Source organism: Lagenorhynchus albirostris, chromosome 17 (genome assembly GCF_949774975.1).
Source record: "Lagenorhynchus albirostris chromosome 17, mLagAlb1.1, whole genome shotgun sequence".
In the NCBI taxonomy this organism is placed as follows: domain Eukaryota; kingdom Metazoa; phylum Chordata; class Mammalia; order Artiodactyla; family Delphinidae; genus Lagenorhynchus; species Lagenorhynchus albirostris.
Genome location: NC_083111.1, coordinates 79,104,892 through 79,124,392, shown reverse-complemented (window position 1 = coordinate 79,124,392; position 19,501 = coordinate 79,104,892). Strand labels below are relative to the sequence as shown.

The window sequence follows — 19,501 nt, the reverse complement described above, 5'->3', positions numbered from 1 at the left end:
TCCTTTTTTTTTTTTTTTTTTTTTTTTGTGGTACGCAGGCCTCTCCCTGCTGTGGCCTCTCCCGTTGCAGAGCACAGGCTCCGGACGCCCAGGCCCAGCGGCCATGGCTCATGGGCCCAGCCGCTCCGTGGCATGTGGGATCTTTCTGGACCGGGGCACGAACCCATGTCCCCTGCATCGGCAGGCGGACTCTCAACCACTGCGCCACCAGGGAAGCCCAATGTGGACCACTTTTAAAGTCTTTATTGAATTTGTTACAATATTGCTTCTGTGTTATGTTTTGGTTCCTTGGCTGCCAGGCATGTGGGATCATAGCTCCCTGACCAGGGATGGAACCCGCACCCCCTGCATTGGAAGGTGAAGTCTTAACCGCCAGGGAAGTCCCCCTTCTTCCTTTTTTAACTCTTATGTTAAATGTTTAACATGTATGTACAGTTTAAAGAATGGCAAAACAAGCACCGCTGGATCTACCATCTAGCTTAAGAGACAGAACATAACTACTGCTTCTGAAGCCCACTGCTTCCCTTTCGAACTGCATTCCTCTTTGCCACCCAGGTAACCACTATCCAAATTTACTTTTTCTTTATAATTTTGCCATATGTGTAAACAAGATACTGTTTAAGTGTTGCCTGTTTTTGAACTTTACATGAATGGAATGGTGCTGCTTGTATCAATCCACAACTTGCTTTATTTGCCCATCATGTTTTTGAGATTCATCTTTGTTCCTGCAATGTCTCTCTAGGTCATTCATTTTCACTGTTCTAAAGTATTTCATTGTGTTCAACGACCACAGTTTAGTTACCCATTCTCCTGACGGTGGACATTTGCGTTCTCTTCAGTTCTTGCTTCTGTGAACCTGCCAGCCACATGCCAGAATACGTGCCACCTGTCCAACAGGAGAGTTACCTTTGGTCTGCATCTTTGCAGACACGTGGTGTTTTTATACTTAAAACATTTTATCTTTATACCCATGTTCATAATAGTATTATTCATAGTAGCCAAAGCTAGGAACAACCCAAATGACCTTCAATGAATGAATAAATAAAATGTGGTATATATATATATATATACACAATGAAATATTATTCAGCATTAAACAAGAAGGAGATTCTGATGCATGCTACAACATGGACGAACCTTGAAGACATTCTGCTAAGTGAAATAAGCCAGCACAAAAGGACAAATAGCATATGATTCCACTTATGTGACGTGTCTAGCGTGGTCAGATTCCTAGAGACAGAAAGTAGATGGGGGCGTGCCAGGGGTGGGGGGATGGGCAGTTAGTGTTTCATGGGGACAGAGCTTCAGTGGTGAAGGTGAAAAAGTTCTGGAGATGGTTGCACAGCAGTGTAAGTATACTTAATGCCGTAGAACTCTACATTTAAAAAGGTAAGTTCTGTGTTATGTATATGTTACCACAATAATTTTTTTTTTTTGGGTCAATCTGGTGGGTATGAAATGGTCTATTCCTGTGGTTTTAATTTGCTGTCTCCTGATCGCCATTGAGGTGCAGCATCTTACTGTACACATCTTGGCTACTTGAGTTTCCTCTTCAAAGATGTCTGTTTGTCCGTTTTCTGATTGGGTTATGCATCTTTTTCTTACTCATGGATTACCATGAGTAATCCAGTACTACTGTTGGAGAGCCTGTCCTTTCCTACTGTCCTAGAGTGGCACCTCAGCTGTATTTCAAATTGCCATGCATGTGTGGGTCTGGTTCTGGGCTTGATGACATTTCCATTTTTTCTCTCTATCCCTGTGCCAATACTGTGCTGACTGTAGGTTTTTTTTTTCCCTACAGATTTACTGAAATATAATTCACATGCTATACAGTTCAACCATTTAAATATACAGTTCAGTGGTTTTTAATGTATTCACAGAGCTGTACAACCATCACCACAATCAATTTTAGAACATTTCATCACCCCACAAAGAAACCCTATGTTCCATTAGCAGTTATGTCTGGTGGGACAAATGCCCTTCCCCATTGGTCATTCCTCAGGAGTTTCTTGGCTATTGACCATAAACTAACTTGTTACATTCCATGAAAAATCTGATAGTAATTCTAATCAGAATTGTGTTGAATCTATATATCAAAATGGGGAGAATGAACATCTTTATGATATAAACTTTTTCTACCCATGGATATATCTGGGACCCTACCTTTTCCTCTCTACAGAGCCTGGCACGTGGGAAGTCCTCACTAGATGTTGGGGATGTGAATGATGAGGTTTTATATATCATTAGTTTCAACCGTAGCCTTGCACAAAAGAGAAAACTAACCTCAGTGAAGCTACGTGACTCACTTATGGTCACAAAGAGTGACAGCCAGTGCTGGAGCCAACCCGATGCACGTGGTGCTTGCAGTGAGTTCTCCGCCGCCTACTGCTGATGGGAGCAGCATCCTTTTTGCGAATGATACATGCTGGTTGGCCGCTTTCACTTGCATTGGTTCCATCTTATCTGTAGGTGTTTTTCTTCTGGTGGGCCTGTGTGTGATGTGTGACATGTTAATAAAGATCTGTGTCTGGGAGAACTCTGGGCCAGGTGCAGGGAGTGCCCACTGAGCACATGCTTGAATTGGGAAAAGACACAGTAGAGGTTGGAATTTCCATTACGGTTCAAACTTCCTGATTTCTACGACCTATTATACCTTGATTTAGCCCACCTTAATTTTGGATGCACAAATACGGAAAAACTTGATGAAACGTGATTGTACGGTATTGTAGAGAGAGGACCTTGTACGATTTTTCTCTTTTTTCTAACACTTGTTCTCCTGGGCCGCACAGATCCTGCACCCATTCAGCAGTGTCCAGGGCTTGCTCGGTGCTGCACTGAAGCAAAATTTGTTTATAAGGGCCTTTCCTCATCTACTCTGGGCCTCCGTCTTCTTCTCTGCACAATGAAGGCTTAGACTAGATAAGGGTTTTTCAATATCTTTGCCACCTTTTAGAAATAGAAAACTCTCAAATCTCCCTCCCCACCCACCCCAATGCTTAAGATTTTGATACGTCCCCCAAGGGGTGACATCCCTCTTTGTTGAAAGTTGATGTGCTTTTGGTTCTTTCCAGGAGGTGCAGAAAAGACTCCGCAGAGAACTATTGCAGGGAGGGGCCGGGGGCCAGTGTATCACACTTTGCAGTGTGAGTGCCGGGGCAGGGGCTGGGGTGGGGGTGCGGGAGCGCCTGCCTTTCAATACTGCAGCTGATGTGGCCTCTCTGTGATCTTGCACAATGTGACCGACTTCTCTTTCCCTCAGTTTCTTCATGTGTAAAGTTGGGGTGATATTATTTAGAGGTTTTCATGAGATAATATACACATAAGCTTTTTGTGTCCTGGGTAGAAACAAGACCAGTTAGCGGGTCAGAGTTTTCTTAAAAAAAAAAAAAAAAAATCTTTTTCCTGCTGCTCTGTCCAGGTGTGTTGTGAAGCTCCTGGAGGGTGAGGGTTGACTCTGAAGTCCAGCATGGGGTAGGTGGCCCCAGTATCTGCGTGCCCCAAATTGCTCCCACCTCCCTCCCCAGTCCTCTTCCTCTCAGCCCAGGATGAAATCCCTGCCATTGGACTTACTCAGAGGTCTAGTGGAAATGGCCTTTTATTTTTATTGTTTCATCTGGGAGGGCTGCTGTCATGATCTCTGTAGTCAGGTTCTGGTGAACCGAAGGCTATGCAATTTGGAGTTCCTAGTCAAGAAAAAGAAAACACAATTACAAAGACAAAATTAGATATAGGGCCATGGAAGGGGCTCTTGCAAGTGGGGGCCACTAGCTCTGTTAGCTTCACAGTACAGCGGCCTCTGGCCGTGAGTACTCACCCCTGTACTCTGAAGTAGGAGAGACCAGTGAGGTCAGTGGAAAGATTTACTGAGTGTATCTCACGGGCTAGGCGTTTCCCTACTTGTATGGTGTATTCCTTATTTGATACAATGAGCTCATTTAATCTCAATAGGCTTTAAAGAGATCTATTTTGAGATCTAATGTAGATTCCCATGCAGTTGTAAGGGATAATATTGAGAGAACTTATGGACCCTTTGCCCAGTTTCCCTTAATGGTACTGTCTTGCAAAGTTATGGTACCATATTAAAACCAGAATATTGACTCACTAACCCTCTGAGGTTTGTGTTATTATCCACATTTTAATTCATGATAAAACTGGGGTTTAAAGAAGCACACAGGCCTGCCCCAGGTCACTGACGTTGTTAGTGTAGAGTCAGGGGTGGAACGTGGGCTTCACATTTCTGGGCAGTGCCATTATGATAGTCTGTGGAAGGGGGCAGCATTCATTTGCTTGTTTGTTCATTCATTCAGCAAACATTTATTAACTCCTACGGGCCAGATGCTTTCCTATGGGTTATCTAATTGAATTCTTCAACAGTACTGAGAATCAGGTAATGTTTTCTTTCTTTCTTTTTAAATTTTTATCGGAGTAGTGTTGATGTTGCTTTCTTTTTATATCTCACAAAATTCACTCAGAGAGGTTATTAAAACTCCTCCAAGGAAGCACAGTTCGTAAAGGAGGGATAGTAACCGTGTAGAGCCTCCCCTTCTACGTCAGGCAGTATGCCTGGCACTTCGCATTTGCAGCCTTCCTCAATCCAGATATCTTCTTAGCAAGCAAGTTTTATTATCGCCATTATTTTTCAGTTCAGGAGCTCAAGTGGACTGGAGTTCAAGTCCAGACCATCTGATTCCACTGTGGTTCTTTTCATTCTGTTCTGCTGAGGGGCTGGGGAAGCAGTTCCTTCCGTTGTTCAGTCATTTATTCAGCTTTCTGAGCACTGACTCCACATCAGTGCCTGGCGCCTGGCCAGGAGTTGGAAACAGAAAACAAGAGATGGCCCCTTTTCTGCAGGAGCTCCAAGCCTGGTCCAAGAGCAGGGGATTGTGATAAGAGCTGTGATAGCCATATGCAGAACTCCGAGGACAAACTGTTCCCCACAGCTTTGCTTGGGGCTTACCCTGCCTTCCAGCTGGTGGACGCCAGCATCACCGCATCCCCGAGTGCGCCGGCAGCCTGCAAAACCCGGTGCGCCTCAAAGCCTCTTTTTCTCTCTGGGCAGGGTCTTCACCATGAGTGTCCCTGACTACATGCAGTGTGCTGAGGACCACCAGACTCTCCTCGTGGTGGTCCAGCCCGTGGGGATCGTCTCGGAGGAGAACTTCTTCAAGATCTACAAGAGGATCTCGTCCGTTAGCCAGATCAGCGTGCGCGACTCGCAGCGCGTGCTCTATATCCGCTATCGGCACCACTACCCGCCCGAGAACAACGAGTGGGGCGACTTCCAGACCCACCGCAAGGTCGTGGGCCTCATCACCATCACAGACTGCTTCTCGGCCAAGGACTGGCCGCAGACTTTCGAGAAGTTCCACGTGCAGAAGGAGATCTACGGCTCCACGCTCTACGACTCGCGGCTCTTCGTCTTCGGGCTGCAGGGGGAGATAGCCGAGCAGCCGCGCACCGATGTGGCCTTCTACCCCGGCTATGAGGACTGCGGGACGGTGGAGAAGAGGATTGAGGACTTCATCGAGTCGCTGTTCATTGTGCTTGAGTCCAAGCGTCTGGACAGGGCCACGGACAAGTCCGGGGACAAGATCCCGCTCCTCTGCGTCCCATTCGAGAAGAAGGACTTCGTGGGACTGGACACAGATAGTAGGTAAGTCTCCCTGGAGCCCAGGCTCCTCAGCGTGGGCTGCTTCCCGACCTCCAGAAAGGGAGAAGCAAGTGGGAGCGTAGAAGCAAGGGAGCGGGGGGAAAAGGGTGCAGTCCACTGGTTTTCAGACTTAAAAATGGGACAGCCTTTGGTTCAGGGAAATCCTTTTAGGGTTCGTGTGGACACTTACTGCCCCTTTTCAGCTGGGAGCCCTGGTGGGTCCCCCTGGAGCGCTGTCCAGTAGGGTAGCCACTGTCACTAAGACTGTGGAGGAGGCTGGTCTGAGCCGGGACGTGCTGTGGGTAAAATGCACGTCAGATGCTGAGACCTAGTCTAGGGAAAAGAATGTAAACTATCTCAGTATTTCTTTTTTATTGATTACATGTTGAAATAACACTTTACATGTGTTAGATTAAATAAAACACGTTATTCAAATCTGCTGCGAGTGTTTGGTTCTCACTGTTTAAAATGTGCAAACTAGAAGACTTTTTACGTGGCACACTGTCTTCCTGTTGGACGGCGCTGCCCTCCGGCACAGTGTGAAGACTGTTATTCAGCCTCATCCCTTCAATGTGCAGATGAGGTGCTGAACGCGGAGAGGCGGCCCAGTGAGGTGCTAGCTGAGCTGGGGGTCGGGCCGTGCCTCCTGCCTCCCAGTCCCCGGGCGCCTGCAGGGCTCAGGTCCTCCTCCTGCCAGAGGGCCACGCCACGGCAGCGCCGGAGCCCCCGCTTATGCTTAGGGTATCAGAAATGCCATGGGGGCTTCCGAAAGAGCGCCCCATGCAGAGGAAGGTGTGTTCATGGTTTCTGTGTCTCAGGGAGCGTCAGACAGAGCAGGGAAAGTTCAGTCCTCACTTTGTCCCTGTGATTAAGTCACCAGAATTGCAGACGAGCTCTGCTGGGCCGTCTGCTTCCCCTCTCTGCCCTCTGCTCAGTTTCCCTGTGTGGCCAGTGCGGTGTCCCTCCTGCAGGAGAGGACGAGACGCATGCCTTTGCCGAGACGTGGTCCCCTTTGCTGGGGAGAGCACGGGTAGCTGTGTCACTCCTGGCCTTGGGCCCTGGGCCCTGAGTCTGTCCTCCCCGCTCTGTACAGGTCGCACGATGGTCTCCCAGGTGAGGATGGGGGACATGGTGTGGGTGCCGCAGTGCCCGCTGCAGAGCAGGTGCTCAGGGTTTCCTGAACTTACCTAAGGTCAGACCCGACTTTCTGGTTGTTGATAAGTTAGAGGAGAAGATGTCACAGAATTGAGGGAAAAAGTCCAGGCAGCCCTACGAGTGAGAGGCACAGAGTCCCCGAGCCACTCCTGCAGGTGGTGCCTGGCAGGGTCTGGAGGAATTTTCATTTCCTCACCCGGACACATCTGTGTGGTCTAAGGAGAGGGCAAGGCATGTCGTACCCACGATCCGTACTTAGTTTTCGCATGACCCTGTGATCTACATGCCAGCACTCCCCTTCTCCCCTTGGAGCCGAGGTGGCAAGGGTTAGGAGCCCAGGCACCGCGGAGGGGCGGAGCTGCCAGCACCAGGCCCGCTCCCGGCCAGCTCCTCACCGCACCTGTTGCCTCCTGCTGAGCCCCGGGCGTCAGGTGGGGTGCATGCCCTGGTGATCATCCCTCACAAGGTGGGGCCTCACGGGCACACAGCATCACAGTGCCTGCGGCGTCGGCAGGGACTGCCTTCCCCTCCCTGGACAGACTGGTGGGTGAGTGGCTGAAGCCAGGAACCCTGCCCTGACCCCGTGACCAGTGCCTTATCCTTGCCAGACGAGGCACTGGTGACATTTCTGCTCATCAGCTTCTTGGCTTTGAGGTTGCAGACCCACCAGGGAATGCCAGTTTGTTTTTGCCTTTTGAAATCTGCGCTCACAATTGGGCAGGAATAGCTAGTTTCAGGATACTGTGCTTGGTGCATGGTGGCTGACCCTATTCCCAAGGGTTTATGCAGAGTGAATGAAACCTCCCTCCTGGTGGGCCCATTCTGTTCTCGCGGTACCATAAACACTCAGCCATCATATGCACTTCAGTGAGATGATGATGCCAGTGACCTCAACTCACACACATTCTACTCCAGTCACTGTTCATCCCTTGTTGCTTTCACTAGTCTCAGTTATCTAATTTTTAAAACAACACTTAGGTGCAGGGACAGAGCCTAACTCTCCTGCGGCTCTCGGTAGGGGTGATAAAAAGTGTCCAACCTGAAATGAGATTGCATTTTGTGGCTCGAAAGGAAACGTCTAGATGTAGGTGGAGGTTTGGTTTGAGGCGCTGACAGGCTCCACGGCAGGTGCCGCCAACCTGAGGCCCCAGCCTTCCCAGGGGCGTAGGTGTGGGTGGGCTTTACTGAACGTCCACGTGTGCCCCTGGCCTCATGAAAGCCCACGTCAATTCTTGACCATGCTGTCAAAGTTATTTTTGTTCTGGTGTGTTTCTAATTTTTGCTTGTTCCTCTTTCTTTTCTTTTCCTTTGTTCTTTTTCTCTCATACCGCCCTGTGAGTATGTTATTGGGTCTGAAAAGGTAGGCTGTGAACACGTTACATTGATAATAGCTAGATTTCCCTCTGTGCTGCCTTCTTACCGCCTTCATCGCTTAAAAAAACAAAAACTTAACTGCTGCTTTGATCCATGTATTATCCTGGTCATCATTTTATTTTCTAATTTTTTCGAATTTTCGCTTTTTTTAGCACATAGCCCACTGATGTTTGATAGCTATTCAAACACTTGCTTTGGGGAACCTGTTTGGTCTTCCTTATATTTGGTGACAAATGAGCCCTTACTAATTTTTGTTTGTTTGTTTTGAGGAAGTGAGTTGCTAATTGATTTAGGCGGCTGCCGGCCGAGGGGTTTTCACGGGATATTTTAACTTGGAAGTCAAAGTCTGCCGCACCTTGCTTGATTCTGGCTTTTAAATGAACGCATTAGGCCTGCGGTTCTTGGCTGTCGCTGGCGATGTGCATGGTGGTGCTTACTGGCCAGTGGTCACCGGTGAAGAGGTGACCGGCTTGGGGGTCTGCTGGCCGTGGAGGGACGCTGTTGGAGGAGCGGACACCAGATTTACTTTTGCTTTCGCCTTGACCATGCCATTTACTTTACTTTGTCTGAGCAACTTTCCGTCATAAAGGGGCAGAGGCTAGTCTAAAATCTATGCCAGTCTTTTGCCCCCTTTCTGAGGGCAGGTTTTCTAGGTATCAGAAAAATATGTCCTTCTCCTAGATAGCTAGTTCGTTTGGATCTGGTGGACACAAGGGCCTCTCTAAGTGATCATGGCTTCCTCTCTGCTTTAGCCAGTAAGCGTTCAGAGCCAGGTCTGTGGTTTACCTTAGCAGATGTATAGGCCCTACCTGCACCAGCCTTTACTTATAACCCACGTTGGCAAGAAATAGCTGATTCTTTATTTGTTGAGGCTAATGTCTGCCACTGATGGGCATGTCATTAGTTTGCACCTCCATCGCCCAAGGTCAGCTGTGAAGGGAGATGCTTTGGCTGACCTGGGACCTCGCGTTCTTCCCCGGGTTCATCTCACCCCGGGGAAGGGTTTTGCCACACCACCGTGCTGGCCAGGAGGGCTTGTTTCTCCTTTAATGCTCTGGTCCAAATGTGGACCCTTCATCTTTCATCGAAATAGGCCAGACTTTCTGCAAGGGTCCATCTCATTCTGGGGCGGGGGGACAAAACAGAAGTAAGTGTAGCAAGTGCAAGAAGTTGAGGCCATCTGGGTTGGAAAACATAGGGTGGGATCCTGTGATGGCTGGGCTGTGCCCTGGGTGCAGGGCCTTTCCCATGGCTCCCTAGACTCAGAAGCTGGAGTTGAAGTGGTGTGGGAGTGGGGAGAAGATGGGGTCTTCTTTCAGGGAGGGAGGAAGACCTGGGGTGGTGTGGAGCCCTGCGGTCCAGTGGACTATCTTCCCCACGGACACAAGGCAGATCAGACAGGGGATCTGAGGGCGGAGGGGATGAGCATTGGGAGGAGGGGCTGACGTGTGGAAGGACTGTTGGATAGTTCTGGAATAGTCTTTCCCCTCAAAATAGACTTAAAAAAATCCAAATCTCTTAAGAACATTGATAGTTACTATGCAGGAAGCAGTTCTGTTTTGATCCTTCTAAGGGTAAGGCACTACACTGGTGGATACAAAAAATAGGACAGTCTATCCCAGGGGCTTGATACTTATTAGGGGGAATATGCAAGTTTATAAGGGGAGAAGCGTGGGGGAGGGAAACTAGCAAGGCTCTGTATCAGGCACCAGTCAGCCTCCCCACCTACATATTTCATTCATGCCACATCGATGCCATCTGAGGTAGGTGGTAGCAGCCCCCTTTTCCAGAGTGGGAAGCCTTCTCAGAGAGGTTAAGTCATTAGCCCAGCATCACAGGGCTAGCAAATGCTGTAGCAGGATTCAAGCATGGCCCTGTCAGGCTTTCAAGGATGTGTTCTCACTACTAATTCTGTTACCTCCCTGTTACATCTGGAATGGTAAAGTGGATCAGTTTTGGAGCCTTTCGAAAAAGGCTCTGACTTAAGTGCTGCAGGTCTATGTCATGAAGCTCAGACTTGTCTGATGGTTAGGAAGCATCAGCGTGTTTTACATCCCTGTGTTGAAGGTCTTCATTTCACTCCAATGATGACATGCTTGCAAATGACGCACAGGTGCAACATCAGACTTAGAAACTTCCGAACTTGTAATGGAAACTGTCCAGCCCTCCCTTGATCTGCTTTCCTCAGCAGAATGTAACTATGCTGCAGGGTAGGCCTGGGCTTTCTCTATGGAGTGAAGGTTAAATATCCAACGTTAGCATAAAACAGTTCAGAGGGAGGAAATCGACATTGATGATTTATTGGAAGATTTCATAAGACAAGATGCAGAATCAGTTAATGGCCCATATACCATCTGAAATTGAGTACAGAACATTGCATTTCTTATTTTCTATTCAGAGCTGTCTTACAATATAAAGTTGTCTACTTTGGAACTTCAGCTCCACCAAAGGGACGCCTGTCAGCGTTTATGCGTGATGCACGTAATCTAGGTTTCCTCAGTCCATAATATGCTAGTGCAAAATCATGGGCTGTAGCTATCACTTAATTATGCAAATACCTTTAAAACTATATAATACCAAAAAGAAAAAAAAAGAGAGATTACCTTTATCCAAGTTCCTTTGGCTTTTAATTGCAAACTGTTGTTGAGCAGCTCTGGTTTTTCTTTGGATTTGAATATATACATTCTTTGCATGTAAATTGGTTTTTGGATTAGAATATAGCAAGCCCTTTTTTCCCACAAGCCACATAAATAGTACCCAAATTGCACACATATGAAACATTTTCTTCTTTTATCTGATCAGAAGTCATGAGAATAATACAACATATATCTGTAGTTGAATTGTCCTTAGTGTAAAGTGCAGTGTGAACGCCTTCTGTGACAGTGCTTGCGGCTGTGTGTTAGGTGTTTTTGCACAGCTTCTAGAAAGGATGCCTTTCCCTTTATCTGGGGAGGCTGGCAGGTCTTTGCCTGTGATTTAGGTATGATTGATTTGAGGCCATTATGACTTAGGGGTTATCGGGTTTTTAATTTTTCTAGCAATCCTTATTTCCAGTTCCTTTAACCCAGTGGTTATAACTTGTAAGAATAATGAAATAACTCTTTGAAGTATTTAGAGCATATTCACATTTTTGGCTAAGTTCTATTGCTCATGGCTTTGAAATTCACCATTAGTTTTGAAATTTACAACAAATTATGGCATATTTTGAATATTTACATTTTGTGTTAATGTTACATTTATTTGCCACTGTGGCTTCATGTTGTATTTTTCTTTGTTATACTGTTTGCTTGTATGTTTTTTTTCCTTATCCATAAACATATTCAATGGTCACACAATGTGACTATTCTAATAATGTATATATAAGAACTCTGAACTTTTAGAGAGACTTAAAAAACGTGACATTACCATTTTCAAATGATCCGTGAAAGAAGGATCCATGTCTTTTTGGAAAAAGAATTTTGATGAGAAAGCTTATATTCTAAATTCCAAAATTGGCTTAAAATATTTTAAAGTATTTTGTAGTTTAGCTAACTACAAATCAAATTGACTTAATTCCTTTATCTGTTTCTTACTGTGTTTTCAAAGGATTGGAACAGAATTGCTCATAATCTTGAGATGACCCAGCCTTGGGACATATAGTACTTCGAGAGTTAAATACTTTAATTTATATAAATCTGTGATAGAATTTTGTTTGTATGGTATTTTGGAGATTTTCTCCCAAGTATTAGGGTTCATTCTATTTTTATATAATTTCGAATATTTTATATTGTTTTGTTGAATCGTATGACCTTAATATGAAAAACTATGAGCATATTTAGCTGCCTCCTTTTTGTAAAAATCCTGTATTTTCAAAACCAACTGTTTCTGATCACAGTGGTTGCACTTTTTATTTTTGAAAATGTTCTGGGCTATATTTTGCTACAGTAGATGTGCACCTTTGTAAGTTCATACGAAGATGTAATAATTTACTTTTTTTGGAGAGTTAAGACAGGATGCTTTAAAGCAAATTTTAGTCTAACAGGATAGGAGTAGAGTCTACTGAAAAAAAGTCTAATTCAAAATCTATTGAGTCAACATCATGGTGGTATTTGTAAACTGAGCCACGTATTAAAAGTCCACAGTCGTGGTCATGGAGGAGGAAAATGTGCATTTGGACGCTGAATTCTTTTCTGGTTAGAGCAGGAGGACACGGCAAGAAAGCAGGCCAAGCACTGCCCACCTTTGGGAGGGAGAGGCCCACAGGTGCAGAGGTTGGAGGCAGGGAAGGCTTCCATGAGAAACTGAGTTGAAATGAGCCCTAAGGTGGGTGGGAAGTAGCTAGACCGAAGGGTCAGGTGGCCCCTGTGGTCACTGGGGGCCTTGGTACTGTGGTAAGGCTGGGGAACGCAGGAGGCAGTGCGGGGGGGTGGGGGCTAGAACTGTACTGGGGAAACTTTGAAGGCTTTGAAGTGAGGGAGTGACCTAATGAGATTTGTGCTTTGGGAAGGCCACTCTGGCAGTGTGTGTGTGTGTGTGTGTGTGTGTGTGTGTGTGAGAGAGAGAGAGAGAGAGAGAGAGAGAGAGAGAGAGAGGGAGGGAGGGAGGGAGGGAGGGAGGGAGGGAGGGAGAGAGAGAGAGAGAGAGATAGAGAGGGGGAGGGAGGGAGGGAGGGAGAGAGAGAGAGAGAGAGAGGGAGAGAGGGAGAGAGGGAGGGAGGGAGGGAGGGAGAGAGGGAGGGAGGGAGGGAGGGAGGGAGGAAGGAGAGAGAGAGAGAGAGAGAGAGGGAGGGAGGGAGGGAGGGAGAGAGAGAGAGAGAGAGAGGGAGAGAGGGAGGGAGGGAGGGAGGGAGGGAGAGAGAGAGAGAGAGAGAGGGAGGGAGGGAGGGAGAGAGAGAGAGAGAGAGAGGGAGGGAGAGAGGGAGGGAGGGAGGGAGGGAGGGAGGGAGTGGGAGGGAGGGAGGGAGAGAGAGAGAGGGAGGGAGGGAGGGAGGGAGGGAGAGGGAGAGAGGGAGGGAGGGAGGGAGGGAGGGAGAGAGGGAGAGAGGGAGGGAGGGAGGGAGGGAGGGAGGGAGAGAGAGAGAGAGAGAGAGAGAGAGAGAGAGAGAGAGAGAGAGTGTGTGTAGCAGGGATGAAGGGGAGGGTGGTACAGGGTGGGCGGGTCATTAGAAGACCATTAGAGGGCTGTTGAGGTGACCAGTTGGGGAGAGATGGTAGGGTGTGCTTGGGGATGGTGGGGCAGTTTAGATGCAGTATTTTCTTACAGGGAGGGCTTGTTGGCGGGGGCCATCCTAGCAGTGCCTTGTGGCTGGGAAGAAAACAGATAGAGGACAAGCCGACTTTCCTCTTCTCTCCTTCTCTGTGTTACGTGATGGTCTTAGTTCAGCGAACATTTGGAACAGAAAAGCTACATTCCAGAGTTAGATCTGATGGGATTTAAGTTTGTATTGAGATCTGTACATTCATTTAGCTAGAAACTTCACATCTTTTGGATTAGCATAGGGGTTTTCTTTCTTGATAAGATTGCTTTCTTGGTTAGAGGAAATTTAATACAGCTGCTGTTTTTCTTGAAAACTCTTATCTTTTAAGAAATTTAATATTCAAAAGAATAGGAATATTTAAAAATGATAAAGCAGGATTTTGGTGTAGTTTCTTTGGTTTCTGAGTTGATACAGAGTTAGAAGCTTTTGCATTATTTAATAGCACATCCTTGCCAATATTTAAAGAGCTGTTAGCGAGGGTCCCAGGCCCCACCTCTCAGAGTATCATTAAAGCTTGCTCTGAAATAGTGACGATAAAGGTCTTGTTTGCAAAAGCCAAACAGTTGGCTTATAATATGCAGCATAGCTCTCTTTATAAAATAATAATAGGTTTGAGGTTAAGAAAGTGGAAGATAATTGATTTTTTTAAAAAGCTGAAACATAAACTTTCTTGTGCTAATGTTGTGATTGGAAAATTTGAAAAGAGAAAGGCTGCTCTAATATTATCCATGTGAAATACGTGTATCCTATTAGGTTTAAAAAATAACTTTGCTCATAAACTGGCAATGATGGTGGCTGGCTTTCAATTGTGGAGCCTAAGGTTGCCTTCTTAGCATTTTTTTTTGTAGCGAGGGAATTGAAAAGTGCTTAGCCAGTGTGCTTTTGGGGCAGAAGTCGGGCATTAGCAATGATACATTTCTGTGCATTTTACTTTATAGACATTACAAGAAGCGGTGCCAAGGGCGCATGCGGAAGCATGTGGGGGATTTGTGCCTGCAGGCCGGGATGCTGCAGGACTCCCTGGTCCATTACCATATGTCCGTGGACCTGCTTCGCGCAGTGAATGACTTTCTGTGGCTTGGAGGTAAGGTTATCTGATGAAGATGATCACATATGTAATTACAGCAACTGCTACTTGAAATAAGAGAAAACCTAGAAACAGTGGCTCTAAAAACATATGGAGAGGGAGGGGAAGCCATCAGCTGAGCTGGTTGCAGTGGGGAGTCTTCCGGGGTAACTGCCTCACCTTATCTCCTGCCACTTTCCCACCCAGCCCTGCACTGCAGTCCTGCTGAAGCAAGCATGCACTTTCCTCAAAAACACACTGAATTGCCTTGTTGCTCTGTTTTTTTTTTTTTTGAAAAGCACATCTTGCCCTCTGCTTAGAATGCCATTCCCCATGATAGTCACCTCTTACACTCATTCTTCAAAACCTCATCCATAGGTCAGTTGATGAATGGATGAACAAAATGTTTCTCCATATAGTGGAACATTATTCAGACATAAAAACAAATGAGATACTGATACCACTACAACATGGACAAACCCTGATAGCATCATGTCAAGTGAAAGGAATCATACACAAAAGGCCACATATTATATGATTCTGATTATCTGAAATGTCCAGAATAGGCAAATCTAGAGGCAAAGAGCAGATTACTGGGGCTGGGCAGAGGGGGGGATGGGGAGGGACTGCTGATGGGCATGGGGTTTCTTTGGGGTGATGAAAAGGTTCTGGAATTAGATAGTGGTAAGGGTTGCACAGCTGTCAATATACAAAAGCTCCCGAATCGTACACTTTTAAGTGGGTGAGTTTTGCGGTATGTGAATCATATCTCAATTAAAAAAACTTAAAAAAAAAGAAAACCTGCTTCAAAGGACAGCCTCTTCTGACCCCTCCACGCAGTGGGCGCCCGCAGGTCTTGTACAGAATCCTGTCTGCGTGGAGTTTACCCTCTGTGCTGGAACTGCCTGTTTGCATGTTTTTCTCCTTCAGGGGCTATGTCCTGGAGGTGGGAGTGGGAGGCGTGGTCTGTGTGTGTCCATCATCTAGTATATTGTAGATGTTCTGTGAGTGCTTGTTAAATAAATGTGGCGTGAGTGAGGGCTGAAACAGGGTCCTTTCCCGGAAGAGGTTGACAGCTCAGTCAGAGGGCCCGTCAGCCACTGTGGCAAATACAAGTCAGAATGAAGTAACCAGGTTCTTCAGTGGAAGATCAACAGCGTCCTATAGGACACACAAAATATAAATTCTTAAAATGGACTTAAATTTCATAATTTGGCTTCTTAAAGAGGATAGGGAGATAAAAGTGAGAAAGAGAAGGAATAGATGCAAAGAAACAAGAAACAGATAAAGGGTTAAGTAGGAGGGGAAAGGTGAATAGGAGTTTTACTTTGTTTTCTTGAAGGAGAGGTCTATAATGACTTGCTGTGGACTGGTGGAGTAGAGCTGAAGGTTAGGTGCTTATCCGGGAAGAATGCCACCGGGCACCTGACCCACCCAGTGATAATGGGCAGGTCGGGTTCCTGTGAAGGCTGGGTGGAGTGGGTGGTGCCGGGTGCTGCCAGCTTATTTCACTCTTGGTCCCTCAGAAACGCACAGTGGGGTTTCCGGGGGGCTCCAGGACGTGTGACATCACAGCAGATTGAGGGCAGAAGCAGGTGTGAGAATCCAGTACACTTGTCTCGAGCCAGACATGAAAGAAATTTCATGTAAAATTGTAAAAATGCAAACAGTGCCCCTCTTCCACCATATTGTTGTTGTTCTGAAACGTAGTTGTTGTTCATAAAAATTTAACATGGTCGGGACTTCCCTGGTGGCGCAGTGATTGAGAATACACCTGCCAATGCAGGGAACACGGGTTCGAGCCCTGGTCCGGGAAGATCCCACATGCCATGGAGCAACTAAGCCCGTGCACCACAACTACTGAACCTGCGTTCTAGGGCCCGCGAGCCACAACTACTGAGCCCACGTTCCACAACTGCTGAAGCCCTTGTGTCTAGAGCCTGTGCTCTGCAACAAGAGAAGCCACAGCAATGAGAAGGCTGTGCACCACAATGAAGAGTAGCCCCTGCTTGCCACAACTAGAGAAAAGCCTGCACACAGCAACAAAAACCCAACGCAGCCAAAAAAAAAAAACCAAAAAAAATCCCTTAAAAAATTTAATATGGTCAAGATGGCATACTAGGAGGACGTGGAATTTGCATCTCCTCACAACTTGGGCACCTACGAGGCACCGGTGGGGGACCACGGACACCTAAGGGGACGGGAGGAACCTCTAGCAACTGGGTAGGATGTGGGGTGTGGGGGGAGTGAAGGAGGAGGAGAAGTGGAGGTGGGACGGGACTGGAGCCCCTGAGGGGTGGCTGGGGGAGGGGAAGGGATCCCACGCCCAAAGGGGGAAATTGGGGAACCATTGGGAGGGCAGAGGATCAAAAGGGAGCGTGGCCAGGTTTCCCCTGCCCACTTGGGCCCCTGGGAACCTGCTGAGATCCCGGGCCTGATCCTCTGCCCACCAAGGCCCCCTCCAGCCACATGGGTCCTGAGGGAGTGGGAGGGAGGGAAGGGGGAGCAAAAGTAAAGGCCGGACCTCTGGGACGGCACTGCTGAGGGGCGGCTGGGGAAGGGGAGGAGTTCCTACACCCAGTGGGACCCATCCACGGTTAGGGGTCCAGTGGGGACGGGGGAGACCTTTGGGGAGACAGTGGGGAAGGGGCACAAAGGAACGGAAAGGAACGCGGCCAGTGCTCACCCTGTCCATCCGGAAGCCTGTTGGGCTCCCAGGCCCAATCCTCTGCCCTCGGAGCCTCCCTCCTGTGGCGCAGAGCCCAAGCCCCGCCCCTACACCTCCACCCAGGGCCTCACCTCTACACTCGGAGACCCCCTCCAACCGTGCTGGGCCTAATCCCCACCCACACACCCTCACTCAGGGCCCCACCTCCAAACTCCTGGAACCCCAGCTCCAGAGACCTTCCTTTCCACGTGCTGCCGCTCCCCTTCTGGCAGGTCCTAAGCAGAGGCCCTGCCCCACGCTTGAACGTCAACCCCCAACCCGCCTAGGTCCCGCCCCACCCTAAACCCCGCCCCTGCCTAAGTTCCACCGCCACCTAAACGCCACCCCCAGAGCCAAGAGTTATTTTTTTTCCTCTTTTAGATTGGGGTTCTGTTTCACCTTGTTGATTCATTGTTGTTGATTCTTTTATATTTTTATTTTTCCAAATCTTTTGTTTTTCTAATTTTATTTTATTCTTTATACTTTGTTATTTTTCTCTCCTTTTGGCTTGTTCCCCCTCTTTTTTTTCTTCTTTTTTCTGTGTGTGGTTTCATTTTACTTTGTTGCAGTTGTTTCAATTATAGTTTTATTTTTCCTAATATGTTTTTTATCTTTCTAATTTTATTTTGTTTTTTATTCTTTGATATTGTACTGCTCCTTTTTTTCTTTCTTTCTGTTTTTTTTTTAATTGCGCCACGAAAATTGCAGGATCTTGGTTCCCAGGCTGGAGGTTGGGCCCGAGCTCATGTGGTGGGAGCTCCGAGTCCAAACCACTGGGCTAACAGAGAACCTCAGACCCCAGGAAATATCAATTGGAGTGAGGCCTCCTGGAGGTCCTCATCTCAGCACCAGGACCCGGCCCTGTCCAACTGCCTGCAAACTCCAGTGCTGGATGTCTCAGGCCAAACAACCAGGAAGACAGGAATACAGCACCACCCATCAAAAAAAAAAAAAAGAAACGACAAAAAAATATGTTACAGACCAAGGAGCAAGGTAAAAACCTACAAGACCAAATAAATGAAGACGAAATAGGCAAGCTACCTGAAAAAGAATTCAGACTAATGATAGTAAAGATGATCCAAAATCTTGGAGCAGAATGGAGAAAATACAAGAAACAAATAACAAGAATCTAGAAGAACTAAAGAGCAAACAAACAGTGATGAACAACACAATTACTGAAATTAAAAATACTCTACAAGGAATCAATAGCAGAATAACTGAGGCAGAAGAACGGATAAGTGAGCTGGAAGGTAAAATGGTGGAAATACTGCCAGGGAGCAGAAAAAAGAAAAAAGAATGAAAAGAGGACAGTCTCAGAGACCTCTGGGACGACATTAAACACACCAACATTCGAATTATAGGAGTCCCAGAAGAAGAAGAGAAAAAGAAAGGGTCTGAGAAAATACTTGAAGAGATTATAGTTGAAAACTTCCCTAACATGGGAAAGCAAATAGTGATTCAAGTCCAGGAAGCACAGAGAGTACCATACAGGATAAATGCAAAGAGAAACATGCCAAGACATGTATTAATCAAACTATCAAAAATTAAATACAAAGAAAAAATATTAAAAGCAGCAAGGGAAAAGCAACAAATAACATACAAGGGAATACCCATAACATTAACAGCTGATTTTTCAGCAGAAACTCTGAAAGTCAAAAGGGAGTGGCAGGACATATTTAAAGTGATGAAAGGGAAAAACCTACAACCAAGATTACTCTGCCCAGCAAGGATCTCATTCATATATGACAGAGAAATTAAAACCTTTACAGATAAGCAAAAGCTAAGAGAACTCAGCACCACCAAACCAGCTTTACAACAAATGCTAAAGGAACTTCTCTAGGCTGGAAACACAAGGGAACGAAAAGACCTACAATAACAAACCCAAAACAATTAAGAAAATGGTAATAGGAACATACATATAGATAATTACCTTAAATGTAAATGGATTAAATGCTCCAACCAAAAGACGTAGACTGGCTGAATGGATACAAAAACAAGACCCATACATATGCTGTCTACAAGAGACCCACTTCAGAGCTAGGGACACATACAGACTGAAAGTGAGGGGATGGAAAAAGATACTCTGTGCAAATGGAAATCAAAAGAAAGCTGGAGTAGCAGTTCTCATATCAGACAAAATAGACTTTAAAAGAAAGACTATTACAGGAGACAAAGAGGGACACTACATAATGATCAATCCACGAAGAAGATATAACAATTGTAAATATTTATTCACCCAACATAGGAGCACCTCAATACATAAGGCAAATGCTAACAGCCATAGGGAAATCAACAGTAACACAATCATAGTAG

At 46.5% G+C, this 19,501-nt stretch overlaps 1 protein-coding gene across 6 annotated transcripts in view; it reads left to right on the top strand.

Moving 5' to 3' along the window:
- The window catches only part of TRAPPC9 (trafficking protein particle complex subunit 9), a 526,641-nt gene that overhangs the window by 22,330 nt on the left and 484,810 nt on the right, over window positions 1-19,501 (top strand). For 3 of the 6 annotated variants that reach the window (XM_060127569.1, XM_060127565.1, XM_060127566.1), the window contains exons 2-4: window positions 5,060-5,653; window positions 8,145-8,165; window positions 14,354-14,499. In XM_060127569.1, the coding sequence (XP_059983552.1) occupies window positions 5,070-5,653; window positions 8,145-8,165; window positions 14,354-14,499 (751 nt within the window). In that variant the 5' untranslated portion in view covers window positions 5,060-5,069. Of the gene's footprint in view, window positions 1-435; window positions 556-5,059; window positions 5,654-8,144; window positions 8,166-14,353; window positions 14,500-19,501 lie in introns of those variants that run through there. The other 3 variants (XM_060127570.1, XM_060127568.1, XM_060127567.1) reach the window with 2 other exon arrangements.